The sequence below is a fragment of the Protomyctophum bolini genome (genome assembly GCF_963924005.1).
Source record: "Protomyctophum bolini genome assembly, chromosome: 22".
Classification (NCBI taxonomy): Eukaryota; Metazoa; Chordata; class Actinopteri; order Myctophiformes; family Myctophidae; genus Protomyctophum; species Protomyctophum bolini.
Genome location: NC_137883.1, coordinates 29,879,226 through 29,897,334, shown reverse-complemented (window position 1 = coordinate 29,897,334; position 18,109 = coordinate 29,879,226). Strand labels below are relative to the sequence as shown.

The window sequence follows — 18,109 nt, the reverse complement described above, 5'->3', positions numbered from 1 at the left end:
ATATTTCAGTTATCTGTCATATCTGCCATGTGCACTTTTTCATTACGAAGCCTTTAGACTTATTGTGGTGTGACAATTAACCGTGACACTAGTCCTAATTATGACGTGTGTCCCTTCCAACAGCCTTTTGGTGTGCCACAGTTGTGGAGAATGAGATGTCTGTCCAAGTCCCAGACTCCCAGTACAATGGAGCTTTGAGCCCTCATGAGGAGACTTGATGAGACAGGGTGTGACTTGAACCATCACAGCCTGAGCCAATAATGTGACGACCGGGTCACAGGTCATCACATTATTGGCTCAGGAATGCGACAGAAATCTCCATGAATTCAACGCTAAAACATAATATTTTTTGGGGGTTGAACTATATACTACTTTAATATTAAGTATTTGAATTGGTCAAACTAGCTTTTTTCAAAAGCGTCTTCCAATAAACCCAAATGCAAGGCAAAAGCAACGCTTTAAACCTCATGCTGTGATTTCCTCAACTGGTCGGCTAAAGGGTGAACAGCAAGAACATAGAATGATTAATACCTTAACATGATAATTCTGCATATTGTACGAGAGCGGGAAACACGTGTTTAGCATTATTACACCAAAACATCATCATCATCATTCATTTACATATTGTGCAAAGTGTTTAGGAAACGAGTGTGGGGGCTCCTTTCAAACTGTTCACTCACAAATCACAGATACATAATCTATGACTCTCATGTCCGCGTGTCCTGTGGTTATTACTGTGATTATGGACGTGTAAAGTTTAAACTTCAGCGAGAACTACATCCCGGAATTGTGTGTACATTTTCCTTGTCAGGTTTGTTTTTGTTTGGGTTCTAAAGAGGGTCCGTGCAAAGATGGATCCATCAGTTATGAAGATGAGGTCGTGATGTGGACTGACTTGGGTGTTTGACAGTGGTGGAAAAAGTGTGAAAGTGTATCAAAATGTACTTAAAGTACCAAAAGTAGAACGTACTTCATTATGCAGAAGGTCCTAGGTTTACGTATAAAAACATAATTTTGTAAATAGCTGATCTACAAGTTCACAATGCGACGCATCGTGCAACACATTGTAAGCTTGTAGATCGGCTATTTTCAAACCAAAGTGGGTAATGTATGTTTTGTAATAATAATCAAAATCTACAAAGTCTGAGATGTAGTGGAGTTAGAAGTAAAAAATACTGAAAATTGGAAATACTCGGGTAAAGCGTGAAAGAATCAATATTGTACAGTATGAGTAAATGTACTTAGATGCTGACTGTACATCACTGGGTGTTTGAAACGCTGTGCTCGTTGTTTATGACTTCTCAGAACCCCGTTTGCTTTCCTTGTGCAGAAAATGAAGCAAACACATGAGGTTGCCATTACCCCCAGGCTGTTCTCTCAGGGCTCTCCCCTTTCCAAGACTTTGCTAATGTAACAAACGATTTCATATGTATTCAGCGGATGACACGGGGTTAACAACTGCCAATGCCATCACGCTATTGTTTGAGATACGTTTCTTTTATCGTGGTTGACGGGTGTGGAAACCTTGTATGTCCAAAGAAACTGTTACTTATACTGTATACTTAACTGTTACTTAATAAATAACCTGTGTTCCTTTAGTCACACAAGCTCTTGTTAATACTTTTTAATTGGTTATAATAATTATAAAACCCAGACAGACTTAAATTGGCAAAATGTAAAAAGTAGCTGCTCTACAAGCTCACAACTCATCACATCACGATGCGTTGAGAGCTTGTAGATCTGGCTATTTTGGGCCAATGTTTGTGACACTATGATAACGAGGGCCGGCGTACATTTACTACAACACATAAAGAAACATGGACATACAAGGTTTCTGTCCTGTTATTATCGCCTCACTAGTGAAATATGTACTTTCAGACTTTTGGAATCGTTTCCATTTCGATGCTCAACACTTGTGAGCCAAATGTGTGGGAATGACAGATTTCTTTGAGAGCTTATTGTGGCCATAATTCTTTGATCTTCTCCATGCCAGTCGGTTCTGTATGGCTTGCCTTATAGCTGATGAGATGAGCATGGTATGGAGGGAGGTGGGGATAGTTTTACACCTGCTATCACGTTTCACATAAACACGTCCACTTTATGAGCAGCGTTCCTTGGGTGTCATGATGACATGCAGGCACAGTGTGTGTGTGTGTGTGTGTGTGTGTGTGTGTGTGTGTGTGTGTGTGTGTGTGTGTGCGCGCGTGTTAGCAGAGGTCCCTCCGTACCGGATTAATCCACTAAGACCTGACAACAGATTCTACAAAGGTCTTCTAAATCACGTATGTTTCTATATGTCATATGTATGTTTCTATATGTCAGTGGTTCTCAAACCTTTTCCACATCGAGGACCCCGAGAATGATAGGTATTTGGCCGCAGACCTCCATCTCAAAATATGTTGTTCTGTGGACCTCCCAGAAGCAAAGATACTACTAGTTAAAAATGTTTGCTGTGAAAGAATATATATTCAAATATTTGCGCCGCATTTTCATGATTTTTCAAAAAATAGCAGATCTACAAGCTCGTAGCTTGTAGATCTGCTATTTTTCAACAGCAAAAGTTTTAAAATAGTGGTTAAAAGCTATGAAGTTGACACAGATGCGTCGTCTGGTCTAAATGGATTAACACTACTACAGATCTCTGTGTTGAACTTTGTCTTTGACGAGGCCTCCAAGAATGAAGCGAACTAAAGGAGAGTGAAATCCCAGGGGTGTCGAGAAGACCTGACAGGACTTGAGGGTCACCAAATGTTCCAACGACTGCTACTCTGGCATTAAGTGTTTGCTTTGATGAATAGACGAGTAAAGTTAATCTCACGTTTCCACCACTTTACACCAGTTAAAACACCATCGTGCATGGGCCCATGACGTAAATCACAGTCAAGTTCAAGTGCACGGCCATGGGCCCCGAGATAGAGATTGATAATCTCCATCAAATTAGTGCTATACAGTCTATAGAGGCGCTTGTTGACGATGGGCACATTCTATTAATGGATTAAATAGGCACCGGGCCCTCAAGGTGTTCATTGAAATGTGCTATTCTTTCCTGAAAATTGTCTATAGGCCTACTGTTTAAAATCGTTTCTGTGGCTTAGGATCAAGCATACACATTTATTAATGGAATGCAGTTAATGTTATTGTTAAAAGAATAATAATAATAATAATAATAATAATTCTACAAGAAACCAAATCCAAATGATGAGTTTTAATTGTCAGGCAATTTCACTTGGATGAGCTTTTTTGGCTAAACGTAACATAAATTAACATTTGTACACAAAAGGCAATAACTTATATTGTTGTAAATGATAATTATCACAGGGAGAAAAATGCACAAAATCTTACACACAAAGGAAAATAGCACCACATTAACATTATTAAACTTTACTAAATTGTACCAACGGTGCGTTCAGAGACGTGGATGGTTAGAGCGGCTCGATTACATACAAAGTCAACGCAAAGACGAGAAGTTCCGCGAGCGCCGCTAGCGGCCGCGGCGCGACCCGGCGCAGCACAAACGGGACGAACCGAGGCGAATATTTAAATTCAGGTCTGAACGCACCTTTAAAGGTTAACACAGCTATATGAACAAACACTGATGTACTATTACATCATGGCACAACTGATCCCTTGACCTCTCACGTTGACAGCTTATACAATAGTGTGACTATAACTTACTGCAGTCTGTCAGATTCAAGAAAGAACAAGAATAAAAATGGCTGGTGCAGTCTGCATCATGTGTATAATAATAATAATAATCATCATATTTGACATTTAAAAAAAAAACACTAACTTCATTCACCTTTGATCTTTTGTGTCGTGTACACACAACGCCTTACTTCAGTGTTTCTAAAACTTTTCAGGTCGCGACCACCCAAAATAATCGACAGCACCCCCCCTTGGTCATTCTCTGATCCCCATCAGCAGCTTCAGTAAGTGTGCCTCCATCACCTGTTGGACTACACACACACAGACAGACAGACGAGTTGTAGTCTTGTAGGTTGTGTTTACATTAGAGTTGTAGTCTTGTTAGGTTGTGTTTACATTTGCGCCGTGGCACAGCTTCAATATGTCATCAGTCTCGCTCGCTTTAGCTCGGTGAGGGCTTTAGATGGCCTCCGTCGCGGTCTAGTCAATAGTTATATAAACAAGCGCCCCATCAGCGCCCATCGACTCCCAGGCCCAGCAAAAAAGGGAGTCCCACAGAGAGAACTCTAATACCATACAATACAGGATAAAGGATTAGGACCCGAGGCCCCATCTCAATGTATGTTGTTCCAGGAACGCCCCATAGAAGCAAAGATCTAAGTACAAATGTTTACATATATATATATTCAAAGATTTGGACAAATTGGCATTATTTGTGAATTGTCACGATATACAAGCTGATAGCGGGTCACCTTGTGCCACACTACGGGCTTGTAGATCTGCTATTTTTGAAGAGCTAAAGTATAAAATTATGCTTTTTAGCTCAAATCTAATATGACACGGATGCTTTCCCGGATTGAATGGGTAAAACACGGACAGAACTGGAACTGGAACACTATAACATTGAAGCCGATAAATCATCTTAGTGGGGGTTTCCCTCACTTCTGATTGGATACAATTGGTATCCTGAACTGACCTTGCCGACTGGATATTTTCAAGGTACTGTATTTGGTTTAGAGGGGAACAGAAGGAGGGCCTATACGTACTACAGACCTCTAAGTGAACATACGTACCATTCCGATGGCCCATAGCTACAGCCATGTCCATGGCGTTGAACCCAGAATCAGATTCAATGGTGGGGTCAGCACCACTTTCTGCAAGACAGAATAATGCCATTAATACCCAAATACTGCACAGATTCATATGGTTACATTAACACTGTCTGAAAGTAAACCCATCATGGTTAACTTTATCAATAATACTACATCAAGTCAAAGTCAAAGTCGTACGACTTGTCACACACGTCACCGCAGTGAAATTTGTTCTCCGCATTTAACCCATCTCTTGGAGCGGTGAGCTGCAGCCGCGCTCGAGAATCATTTTATTAGTATATTTGACCCCCCCAATCCAACCCTTTTGATGCGGAGTGCCAAGCCAGGGAGGCATTGGGTCCCATTTTTAACAGTCTTTGGTATGACCCGGCCCAGGGATCGAACCCCAACCTCCCAGTTTCAGGGCGGAGACTCTAACCACAAGGCCACTGTCTGGTCACCCACCCATCTCCAGATGGAACCAAATGTGAAGCCTTTGCTGCACCAAGTGAGTCAGACGTGTCACATCATCTGTAGCAAACTTTGCGTGTCAATGTGGTAACGTGGCTGTTACTGTCCAAACATTACATGCAGCATATCTCTGCTATGTGCAAAATATCAACTCTTCAGGAAATGGAGGTGCGTGGAAATGCCACTCTGTTCCCTTTCTGCGCGACAGTGACAACACTTGGTCTGAGGCTTGGGATTGACTATTCAAAGCAGACGCTGTATGTATGTATGTATGTAAGATACAGTACATGAAACATGGCTGCCATTAGGGCTGTCACGGTTACACATTTAAGAACAATTGTTTTCTTTTTTACTTTCTTCAGTATATACAATTTTCAATACTTAATTTTTTTTTACCCCACCTACATATCAGAGGAATATATTGTACTTTTACTCCACTACAATAACCAGCAGACCTCTATTGTGAGCTTATAGATCGGCCATTTTCACAAAACAAATAATCTGCATTCTGCACAATGAGTACAATTTTGATGTGGATACTTTAGTACTTTTACTCAGGTACATTTTGAATACGGGACTTCTACTTAACAGAGAATTTCTATAATGCAGTGTTGATACTTTTACTTTAAGTAAAGCATGATGTGAGTTCAGAGTATTTCTTCCATGACGGTTAGTTCTCACCCAAGAGGAGTTCCACACAGCGTACGTGGTTCCCGTGGACAGCATACAGAATGGGGGCGCCTCCATTCTGAAAGCCAGAGAGAGAGACAGGGTCACTCACCACCACACAGTCAAACTCACACAGACTGCTTCAGTGACAATCACTGTACAGTATCAATGTTACACCATATCTAGAATGTTTCACACTGTGCATGTATGACCCAATGCAGCGGTTCTCAAGCTACGGCTTGCAGCCCAAAGTGGGCTCGTGGAAAGGTGCATTGGCAACGCAAAAAAATGGATCTCAACTCAATTTCTTTTTGGAGAAATGGAAACAAATGGACAGTTACAGAGCAGTAGGGTCCATCTTCACAGGAGTCTCTATTTGTCTCCATCTGGAACCCCTTCAAAGACCACTGTGAGTCCCTGGAGCCCACTTTAAACTAGGTTTATTTGATTTATTTATTTGTAGTACACACTTGTATCGGATCAGTACAATGCAAGTTGTATGTATCGGGAAGGGAAAAACTGTACTCCGCACGACCTGCGTGCATAGTTTGTGTTTGTGGAGCGCTGGCAGTGGACGTCCAACTACAGTAGGACTGACAGAGGACAGGCAGCCGCCAAACTAACTTACCCAGTCATATTCATTAACTAACTAACAAACTAACTTACCCAGTCATATTCATTAACTAACTAACAAACTAACTTACCCAGTCATATTCATTAACTAACTAACAAACTAACTTACCCAGTCATATTCATTAACTAACTAACAAACTAACTTACCCAGTCATATTCATTAACTAACTAACAAACTAACTTACCCAGTCATATTCATTGACTAACTAACAAACTAACTTACCCAGTCATATTCATTGACTAACTAACAAACTAACTTACCCAGTCATATTCATTGACTAACTAACAAACTAACTTACCCAGTCATATTCATTGACTAACTAACAAACTAACTTACCCAGTCATATTCATTGACTAACTAACAAACTAACTTACCCAGTCATATTCATTGACTAACTAACAAACTAACTTACCCAGTCATATTCATTGACTAACTAACAAACTAACTTACCCAGTCATATTCATTGACTAACTAACAAACTAACTTACCCAGTCATATTCATTGACTAACTAACAAACTAACTTACCCAGTCATATTCATTGACTAACTAACAAACTAACTTACCCAATCATATTCATTGACTAACTAACAAACTAACTTACCCAGTCATATTCATTGACTAACTAACAAACTAACTTACCCAGTCATATTCATTGACTAACTAACAAACTAACTTACCCAGTCATATTCATTGACTAACTAACAAACTAACTTACCCAGTCATATTCATTGACTAACTAACAAACTAACTTACCCAGTCATATTCATTGACTAACTAACAAACTAACTTACCCAATCATATTCATTGACTAACTAACAAACTAACTTACCCAGTCATATTCATTGACTAACTAACAAACTAACTTACCCAGTCATATTCATTGACTAACTAACAAACTAACTTACCCAGTCATATTCATTGACTAACTAACAAACTAACTTACCCAGTCATATTCATTGACTAACTAACAAACTAACTTACCCAATCATATTCATTGACTAACTAACAAACTAACTTACCCAGTCATATTCATTGACTAACTAACAAACTAACTTACCCAGTCATATTCATTGACTAACTAACAAACTAACTTACCCAGTCATATTCATTGACTAACTAACAAACTAACTTACCCAGTCATATTCATTGACTAACTAACAAACTAACTTACCCAGTCATATTCATTGACTAACTAACAAACTAACTTACCCAGTCATATTCATTGACTAACTAACAAACTAACTTACCCAGTCATATTCATTGACTAACTAACAAACTAACTTACCCAGTCATATTCATTGACGTCGACTCCACAGTCAATGAGCATCTTCACTATGTCAGTGTAACCCTTACTGCAGGCCAGTGACAACGCACTCTCCCTGCCTTTGGCCAGGAGGTTTGGGTCAGCAGCCTAAACATAGGGGGAAAGGTTTTTGAGGCAGATTCTTTTTTGGAATGCCATAGTAAAACACGTTTTAAATATGTCTTATAATTTAGACCTGAGGACGATTCTACAAATGAAAAACCCATGTTTCTATGTCCCAAACATTTTCATGTCAAGGACAGCCCCAGAATTATATGTAATTGGCCCCCGGACCCCAATATCAAAATATGATTTAAGTTAAATTCTGAAAGAATATATATTCAAAGCAAGAAAGAAACGGCAGGTTACAACAATATTTTTGTTGTTTTTCTTCTTTGTAAATATTTGTTTGACAAGAGTTGGCTTCGCACGACGCTTAAAAAGGTCTTTAAATTAATACGTTTTGAAATGCCTATGGAAAAAATGCATTGGGATTAATTTCCTGGGCCACTCGTTGTTCTGAAAGGGGGAGGGGGACTGCGACGCTCTATATAACCCAGAGAATAAAGCTGGTAAACTCTCACATTTTGAAGTAGGAACTCCACCACGGCTATTTGTCCGTGTGCCGCTGCCCACATGAGGGGTGTGAAGCCTTCCTCGTCCTGGAGGTTGATCACCGTCTCTGTTCAGAGAAGACAAAACACAATCACAACTTTTAACTCATTTTGACCTTCCATCTGGTCACTCTACCCCTGAGCCAACAGCACTACCGGTTTTTAATTGAGTTCCCCTCTCAACTCATACCTCCCTATCCTTGTAGAAGTGTGCTTTCTTCATGACAACAAATAGCAGTTTACCTTGTTCAATCCTACTGGCCAGGAACACCATTTCCCCCTGGGCTGCCAGCTGATGAATAGACAGGGCTGAGAAGATGAGAAGAATGTAATGTAAGAGTTAATTTATTTATTGCATGGTCTCACTACAGAAGTACAGAGTCAAATACAACATCTGCTGCTATCGCTAACGTTTTAAGTTTTAACACATTCAAAACTAGTAAAGAATCCGTGCCATGAGCTTGTAGAGCTGCTATTTTTACTCTGGAAAATAAGAATTATAAAGCAAACTTCTTTTTAAATCTTTGCTGGAAGAAACTATGGACCCCATGTTGAGAACCACTGTCCTTGATTATTTCTTACTTGGTATATTGTTTACTGTTTGTTTACAAAAATACACAAGATGTAGCAATAAAGTACAACCTCTGAACCTTGACGGATACCGGTATGCAAGTTATGGGTATCGGAATAGAGCAGGAAGAAAATGCTACTGTATGTATGGTAGATATGTAACGATATATCGTATATCGATATATATCGATATTAATCCCGATGATATGAATCGATTCATTGAAATACAAAAATATATTTTTATATGTTTTTTAGGGGGGCTAGTGTGTGATGTGAAATGTGAGCTGTGTGTGTCTGTGACTGTAGAGGGGAGCTGTGTGTGTCTGTGACTGTAGAGGGGAGCTGTGTGTGTCTGTGACTGTGCCCAGGTGATGATGGTCGTTGATGCTCATCAAGGAAGGCAATTGTGTTTCTGCACTGTCAAAAGTAATGCTACTTCTTTAGTTAAATAAAAAATTGCAGGGGGAAAGATAAATTATATAAAATTTAAAAAACTGTAATTTTTCTTTAAAATATATATATTTTTTAATACCGTGAGAAATCGCATCGTGAACCTCATATCGTGATACGAATCGTATCGTGAGTTGAGTGAATCGTCACATGCCTATGGGTCTATATCTGTACTTACAGTGCACCAGCATGTACAGTATGGGTCTATATCTGTACTTACAGTGCACCAGCAGCGGTGTGGAGGAGACCTCGTTGCCACGGTGCTTGTTGGTGAGCGTGGTGGACTGTTTGATGGGGCTGAAGTGCTTGGTGGTGGACGGGGTGTAGACGTGGCGCACTTGGATCCCTGGCGACGGCGACGTCTGGATGTTGCACTCCGCTGGGAGGAAGAAAAGGATAGAGTGGATAGAAGTAGCATTAGTTTCAGCATTTCTTTTATTTGTTTTGTGAATGTAAAGACATGTGGAATCAGATCGGTGAGCCAATATTCTCCAGCGGTTGCTCCTTGCGCGCCCGCTCCTCTAGACCACAAAGCAGGCTGGCTAGGCCAGGCTAACACAAGGTGACACGAGGTTACCTTTGAACAGGACAGAAGCCACCTCCAGGTCCGAGTTGACCTGGGCCTGGTGGATGTTCTTACCTTTGAACAGGACAGAAGCCACCTCCAGGTCCGAGTTGACCTGGGCCTGGTGGGTGTTCTTACCTTTGAACAGGACAGAAGCCACCTCCAGGTCCGAGTTGACCTGGGCCTGGTGGATGTTCTTACCTTTGAACAGGACAGAAGCCACCTCCAGGTCCGAGTTGACCTGGGCCTGGTGGATGTTCTTACCTTTGAACAGGACAGAAGCCACCTCCAGGTCCGAGTTGACCTGGTCCTGGATGTTCTTGCTCTCCTCCTCGTTGAGGGACTTGACGAAGCGGGAGCACACGTTCATGTCGAAGCGGTTGGGCAGGATGAACTTGATGCCCATGGCCACGCTCTGCGCGCCGCCGGGGTCGTCCGGCCCGGGGCCCACCGACTCCGTCTTGATGGTGGTGAGGTCTGGCAGCACGCAGATGCCCTCCATGTCCTCTGGCGTCCTCTCACTGCTGTCCATGGCTGGGTCCTCTCACTGGGGCCAGGGTCTGGTTCCTCTCACTGGGGCCAGGGCCTGGTACCTCTCACTGGGGCCAGGGCCTGGGTCCAGATACTGAGGCCTGGTTCCTCTCACTGGGGCCAGGGTCTGGTTCCTCTCACTGGGGCCAGGGCCTGGTACCTCTCACTGGGGCCAGGGCCTGGGTCCAGATACTGAGGCCTGGTTCCTCTCACTGGGGCCAGGGACTGGGTGGAGAAACGCTGAGGCCTGGATGGATCCGTCACTCTGATGCACTGTAGTCAGCGTGACACTATAAGAGACAATCAAGCAAGAAGAGCCAGGTTTAACTGTCGTTTAGTCTCATATGCAGGGCCTAGTGGTCCAGGCGCATGCCACATATAGGCCTGAGCCGCCTGTGTTCCAACAGGACTCGCCTGTTCGAGTCCCGTTCATGACGACCCCCTTGGTGAACGTCTCGCCCGGTCTCTCTCCCCCTCTTTCCTGTCATTCTTCACTTGTATCTATCAATAAAGGCAGAAAAGCCCAAAACAAATCTTAAAAGGAAAAATAATTGACGATGCAGTTATTTTGGCATAAATTCCTTTTTTTTTTATTATTTCAAAAATCTAAATATGCATAAAACTTAAAATGCCACTTTTGTTAACTACTTGAAGTCTTGAACCCCCGGCCGGAGCATCCCTATTCTGGGGCGTGGTAAAGCTTGTAGATCAGCTATTTTTGGCAAATAATCGATCTGTGTGGAGTGAAATAATAGCGTACCTGAGTGAGTAGTACTGAATTTGCATCTCAACAACAAAAAAGCTAATTCATTCCCAGGGTATGATGGAGGACAATTTCACTGAAATTTTAAATCTCCGCGATAAAATGAGCGGTTGTTTATCAACAACATTTATTGTCCCCACACACTTTAAGCCTCTACAAAACAAAAGAGCAGATTTTAGACACTTAAGTTAACCCTCCTGAAGCAGAAATAGTAACGTGTAATGGGGGGAATGTGCCGACAGTAATAGCCTAGTAGTCAGTGCACGGTTACTATAATGATCATAAGAATATCAGGAAGTTGCATGTGCTTGTTTACAAACTAAGACAGATCATCCCTGTATCTACAAAATGTTGTGTTAGCTATAATATATCACTCTGACATTCTACAGTGCTACCTTATTTGTGCATAATCTTGTGAACTAAACAAGCAGGTTTTTTGTTAGCTGAACAAGTCATTTAGAGATGGCAGTTGAACAATCACTGCCTCCTTAATTTGTGCACTTAATTAGCCCCGGTTCAAGACTATGATATATGTATTTTTGATCGATTCTGACATTTGCTCTATGATGATAGATATGAAAGTATAAAGCCAGACTATAAAATACACCCATGAAAGTCTTGATCCGAGGCTAACCCTCTATACAGATGCTAACCAATCCTTCACTGTGGGACCACCAGGGGTTCCAGGTATGGTAGCCAGCTGGAGAGTTTGTAACCAAATGGACCATTATAGACATTTATTGTACTTTTAAAAAATCTACATTATTTAATTTACAAGAAGTCTACACAATTAGAGAATTGTTATTTTGATCACCACATCAATACTGCAGCCTATGTTGTGGACATAATCTTATCCAACGTCAACAAAATATTCTTTAGTATTGGGTCTGAGAGGCTAAATGTCATCAGATGGTGGTCCGTGGCTCAAATGTTGAATAAATAATAGTCCTTCATATGAAAAGGCAGGGTTGAAAACCACTATGGATATGCCACCACTTAGCAAGCTGTTAGCTACATTAGCGTGGTGTCAACATTGCTAGCTATATTTGGCAGATATTATAAGAAACGAATTGAACCTCCTTAAACCACAAAGAATCAGCCAACACACCATTACTATATGTTATACAACAGATGGAAATTATTACCCGATAAGGCATTGGTTTATATGTAGATCTAAAGATATATCCGTGCCACCACAGCTGTCTGTGTCGGTGGTGGTCTTTGTTTTGGTCGATGTACGCATGCGCAGCTAGGATTTTCTTGGGTTTAATATTATTGTCTCCACCAGGCCGAAGGCATGGTGAGAGTCTATGGGTGAGAGAGTAGGCTATGACGCTATGTTTTGCACTCCGACTTTTGAAAAATACATATTTTTTTGTAATATTACTCCTCCAGATTCTGTCCACATCCCGCAAAACGTTACACACTATCTCTATTTGTTCAAGACGGATCTGTCCGATATTTCATATTCCATCCTAATTGGCTAACATTGGCTGTCAAAGTTTGCATGATTGGCCCGTTTTGAACAACAAGCCTCAAATCATGAACGCAGCGTGGAATTTTCGTGTAATCTTTCACTGACTTTCCTACTAGGCTGAGGAATATATCCCACCCTTTTCACATTGGCCTGTTATAGCGCCACCATCAGGTGGATTTTTGAAAAACACATTTTTAGAAACAAAATGCCTCAAATCACCCAATCCAAGGCGTATAGGAAGAAATGGCAGTATGGCACCCTTTTCACATTGGCCTATTATAGTGCCACCATGAAGCCACAACCTGGCCTGCCCTGGTGGAGACCTGTGCCCCAAGGGGCACTTTATCTAGTTGGTCAATAAGTCAGACAATGTCGTTGACCTCACAGTGACATCACACCTAGCCTCCTTTAAAAACCTGAGGTTCCGATGGCTAGTGAATAGTTGAGTTTGGAGCCACTGTGAGTTCAGAGAAACGAGCTTACACTACAAGACTCAGCAGTAGTGAAGAAATCATTTTGTTTCTGGGAGATAACCGAGAAGAGAAGATAAACACTAACAATGGCCATGGATCACGGTTACATGCAACAAGCATTTGACTGCGAGCTTCTTCTGGATCCAGCATGGGAGAAGGGGCAGAAGAAGACCTTCACAATTTGGTGCAACTCCCACCTGAGGAAAGCAGGCAAGCAGATTGAGAACATAGAGCAGGACTTCCGGGATGGGCTGAAGCTCATCACGCTGCTGGAAGTCATCTCGGGCGAACGTCTGGCCAAACCAGAGAAAGGCAGCATGCAAGTCCACAAGATCTCCAACGTCAACAGAGCACTGGACTTCATTGCCGGCAAAGGCGTGAAGCTGGTCTCCATCGGAGCGGAGGAGATTGTAGACGGAAATGTTAAGCTTACCCTCGGCATGATGTGGACCATGATCCTCCGCTTCACCATCCAAGACATCTCCGTCGAGGAGAGGTCCGCCAAGGAGGGCCTGCTGCTGTGGTGTCAGAAGAAGACTGCGCCCTACAACAACGTCAACGTCCAGAACTTTCACATCAGCTGGAAGGATGGCCTGGCATTCTGTGCCCTCATTCATCGGCACCGTCCAGAGCTCATTGAATATGATAAACTGAACAAGGATGATTCAACAGACAACCTTAATACTGCCTTTGCCGTGGCAGAAAAATACCTGGACATCCCCAAGATGTTGGATGCGGAAGATATCGTCAGCACCGCGAGGCCCGATGAGAAGGCTATCATGACATATGTGTCGTGTTACTACCACGCATTCTCGGGCAAACAGAAGGCAGACACGGCCGCAAACCGGATCTGCAAGGTGTTGAATGTCAACCATGAGAATGAGCAGCTGATGAAGGGATATGAGAAGCTCGCCAGTGATCTATTGGAGTGGATCCGTCGCACCATCCCTTGGCTGACAAACCGTGTTCCAGACGACACCATGCAGGCCATGCAACAGAAGTTGGAGGACTTCAGGGACTACCGACGCCTCCACAAGCAACCCAAAGTGCAGGAGAAGTGTCAGCTAGAGATCAACTTGAACACCCTGCAGACCAAGCTGAGGCTCAGCAACAGGCCCGCCTTTATTCCCTCCGAGGGCAAAATGGTGTCGGACATTTCCAATGAGTGGGGAAACCTGGAGGGAGCGGAAAAGGGCTATGAAGAATGGCTGAAGAGTGCAATTCGCAGGCTGGAGAGACTTGACCACCTGGCAGAGAAATTCCGCCAAAAAGCAGCCATTCATGAAGCCTGGACCGAAGGTAAGGAGGACATGCTGCAGCAGCAGGACTACCAGACAGTGTCTCTGCCAGAGATCAAGGTCTTGCTGAAGAAACATGAGGCATTTAAGAGCGACCTTGCCCCACACCAGGAGCGTGTGAAGAAGATCTCTACCATCGCACAGGACTTGAAAGATCTGAACTACTATGACTCTCCCACTGTGAGCGCTCACTGCCAAAGGATCTCTGAACAGTGGGATGCTTTGGGAGCCCTAGTCCTGAAACGTAATGAGACTCTGCAGAAAACCGAGAAGCTGCTGGAGACCATTGACAAATTGTACCTTGATTTTGCCAAAAGGGCAACTCTGTTTAATAACTGGATGGAAGTTGCTATGGAGGAACTGCAGGGTCTCTTCATCGTGCACACTATAGAGGAGATCAATGATTTAAGCACAACCAACGAGCAGTTCAAAGCCTCTCTTACAAGTGCAGACAACGAACGGAAGGCCATTCTAGGCATTCAGAATGAGATCACCAAGACAGCCCAGACCCATCAGTTAAACATGGCTAGCACCAACCCCTATACCAACGTCAGCCTCCAGGATGTAAACACCAAGTGGGAGAAGGTGGAACAGCTAGTGCCTCAGCGTGACCAGGCCCTGAGCAATGCGCATGACCAGCAGCAGAACAATGAGCATCTGCGTCAACAGTTTGCCAAGCAAGCCAATGACATCAGACCCTGGATCCAGACCAAGATGGAAGAAATTGGCCGTATCTCCATCGAGATGCAAGGCACACTGGAGGACCAGCTGAAACACCTGCGTCAGTATGAAAAGAGCATTGTTAACTACAAGCCAAAGATCGACCAACTAGAGGGAGAGCACAAGCTCATCCAGGAAGCACTCATCTTCGAGAACATGCACACCACCTACACTATGGAGCACATCCGTGTGGGCTGGGAGCAGCTTACCACCACCATCGCTCGCACAGTCAATGAGATTGAGAACCAGATCCTGACGCGGGATGCCAAGGGCATCAGCCAGGAGCAGATGAATGAGTTCCAATGTTCCTTCAAACACTTTGACAGGGATCGCTCTGGCACTCTGGGCGCAGAGGAGTTCAAGGCTTGCCTCATCAGCCTGGGCGTTGATATTGCCAAAGATTCACCGGGTGAAGCCATGAGCAACGTGAATGTCAACCGACTTGGTCTGGTCACCTTCGAGGCCTTTATCGACTTTATGTCCCGTGAAACCGCCGACACCGACACTGCTGAACAAGTCATGGCCTCTTTCAAAGTCCTGGCAGGAGAGAAGAATTACATCCTAGCCGACAAGCTGCGCGAGGAGTTACCATCCGAACGGGCAGAGTACTGCATCACCCACATGGCCCCTTACACTGGCCCTGATGCCACACCCGGAGCCCTTGACTACATGTCCTTCTCCACCGCACTGTATGGTGTGAGTGACCTTTGAACCTGGCAACAACTGGGGGACACGGCCCCTTTTGGCATAGGCACATTTGTTGAAAGATAACAAATGTGTTGTGATGAAAATGATTAAGAATGAGAATGAGAATGAGAATAAAAATAAGAATAAATAAACAATTAAAACATATAAAAGATTTTTAAAAACAAAATAGACTAAAAACTATAAATAACCTTGATTGTTGACCTCTCCTGTGAATTCCAGCACCCAAATCCCCATGGAACCATCAACGTCGTGTTCCACTAGCCCTCGACTAGATCCATAACTTTAGAACGGGTTCTCCTTAACACTTTCACTACTACTCACCAACACAAAGATGGTTTCACTCACCAAAACAAAGTTGTGTTGAAAGTGTACTCTTCTTGGTGGGAACACTCTATATATTTTAGACGGGAGGTGCATGGAGGGCTCAGAGTGTTCCCACCAAGGAAAGTAGGCTTTCAACATCTTAAAGCCGTATTTGTTTTGGTGAGTATAGCAAAAGTGTATTCTTTATTTTTTCTGAAGTCGAGAGGCTGTGATATGGCGGTATGCGGGCAATAGCTGAAAGGTTAGGGAGAACTCCTTACTACGCTATGGACCAGACCTAACTAACCCTCAAGACACTGCACAGAAGAAATATAAAATTAAATTAAAATGAATTAAAACAACGGTCCTTTTAAGGGCCACATCCTCTCCTTTTGCTGTGACCTTGCCGTGGTGGAGAGGCTTGAGTGATTCAGTGATCCTGGGTCCTATTCCGGTGGGGGTTCAACCACACCGGATTGGTCAAAGGTGAGAATCCAGACTAACAACAGCATATCTTTCTGTAATGAGTGAGGTTTTTCTGCTATTTCACTAATGCTACTGACCATGAAGCTGACATGATACTGACCATGACATGATACTGACCATGATGCTAACATGATACTTGTACTGACCATGATGTGGACATTATTACTGGCCATGATAGTAACCATGATGCTGACATGATGCTGACCATGAGCAGGACCAAACCATGATGCCGACATGATACTGACCATGACATGATACTGACCATGATGCTGACATGATGCTGACCATGACATGATACTGACCATGATGCTAACATGATATTATTGACCATGATGCTAACATGATACTGACCATGATGCTGACATGATATTATTGACCATGATACCGATACTGAACCTCATGAGGGTCTGTTTGGAAATGGAGGTAGTCCAAACTGTAAGCATGCTGCACATACAGTATCAAATCTTAGCCAACTCCCAAATGTAACATTATTGTGAAGCACACAAATAAATAAAAATGTATATTACTCCTTCAGATTTGATCAAAATTTCACGCAATTCAGTGCACATGATCTCTATAGTCATGTGATCAAGATGGATCTGTTTGATTTGTCATCCATCCTGATTGGCTTAATGGCTAGATTGACATCTAAAGTTCGCAGGTGTGGCCTGTTTTGAACAAAATGCTTGTAGCTTGGCCATTTAAACAGGATGCTTTTGCTTTTTTATGTCCTTTACGTAAGCTACTTACTTTCTTACTTAATACATAATACTTACTTACCACTTATTCATAATACTTACTTACCACTTATTCATAATACTTACTTACCACTTATTCATAATACTTACTTACCACTTAATCATAATACTTACTTACCACTTATTCACGTATACTCTTCTGTCTTTTCAATATTTTTTATGGTTTATTTTGAAAAACATTTTTGAATAGTTCAACTAGCCGTAGATTGGCTATATTGCTGTGTGTCACCAGGCTCATGTAGAATCTGTCTGTCTGTCTGTCTGTCTGTCTGTGATTGCATGGCCCTCAGGACTATACAATAGAGAGTACCTGCTGTGCCCTTTGTGCCTACAGTATATTTGGTCTATCTGTCCTTGTCCCTTTTATGCCCATATATAGAGATCATTAAATGTCACCAGTATATTATGCCCTTATATGGGGATCATTATGCCCATATTTGGGCATATTGGTTGGGCCGGTGGTTCTGGACAGCTGGATCTCCATATAAGACTATTGGCATATTGATCCGTTTTTCTATTGACTTGTGCTTTCGTTTTAAATGTACCCATTATACTACATATACTGTGAAATATAAATGT

General features: G+C 42.6%; 2 protein-coding genes across 3 annotated transcripts; one reads left to right on the top strand and one right to left on the bottom strand.

The window, feature by feature from the left end:
* Positions 1–3,201: 3,201 nt before the first annotated feature.
* Positions 3,202–12,537, bottom strand: ankra2 (ankyrin repeat, family A (RFXANK-like), 2). Of its 2 annotated transcripts, XM_080755855.1 has the most exons (10): positions 12,453–12,537; positions 10,744–10,834; positions 10,278–10,547; positions 9,669–9,827; positions 8,672–8,737; positions 8,399–8,496; positions 7,797–7,922; positions 5,889–5,955; positions 4,719–4,799; positions 3,202–3,956 (listed from the first exon to the last, which is right to left on the bottom strand). In XM_080755855.1, exons 3-10 carry the CDS (start codon positions 10,543–10,545, stop codon positions 3,901–3,903), a joined length of 921 nt encoding a protein of 306 aa, XP_080611981.1. In that variant the 5' UTR covers positions 10,546–10,547; positions 10,744–10,834; positions 12,453–12,537; the 3' UTR covers positions 3,202–3,900. The 2 variants fall into 2 exon arrangements, with proteins under 2 accessions (XP_080611981.1, XP_080611980.1); XM_080755854.1 differs by lacking the exons at positions 10,744–10,834; positions 12,453–12,537 and adding an exon at positions 10,607–10,701 and having other exon boundaries at positions 10,278–10,554.
* A 1,445-nt stretch (positions 12,538–13,982) lies between these two features.
* On the top strand, positions 13,983–15,986 carry LOC308309825 (alpha-actinin-1-like; the record flags this gene model as incomplete). Its single annotated transcript, XM_080755743.1, has 1 exon — positions 13,983–15,986. One exon carries the CDS (start codon positions 13,983–13,985, stop codon positions 15,984–15,986), a length of 2,004 nt encoding a protein of 667 aa, XP_080611869.1.
* Positions 15,987–18,109: the final 2,123 nt, after the last annotated feature.

What these genes read in the sequence shown, in the direction of transcription:
- ankra2 (XM_080755855.1), bottom strand. Translation starts at nt 10,545, where the DNA reads ATGGACAGCAGTGAGAGGACGCCAGAGGACATGGAGGGCATCTGCGTG. An exon ending in GGCTTCTGTCCTGTTCAAAG is followed by an intron (nt 9,828 to 10,277) that starts GTAAGAACATCC and finishes TCTTCCTCCCAG; the next exon opens with CGGAGTGCAACATCCAGACG. An exon ending in TGGAGTTCCTACTTCAAAAT is followed by an intron (nt 7,923 to 8,398) that starts GTGAGAGTTTAC and finishes CCCTATGTTTAG; the next exon opens with GCTGCTGACCCAAACCTCCT.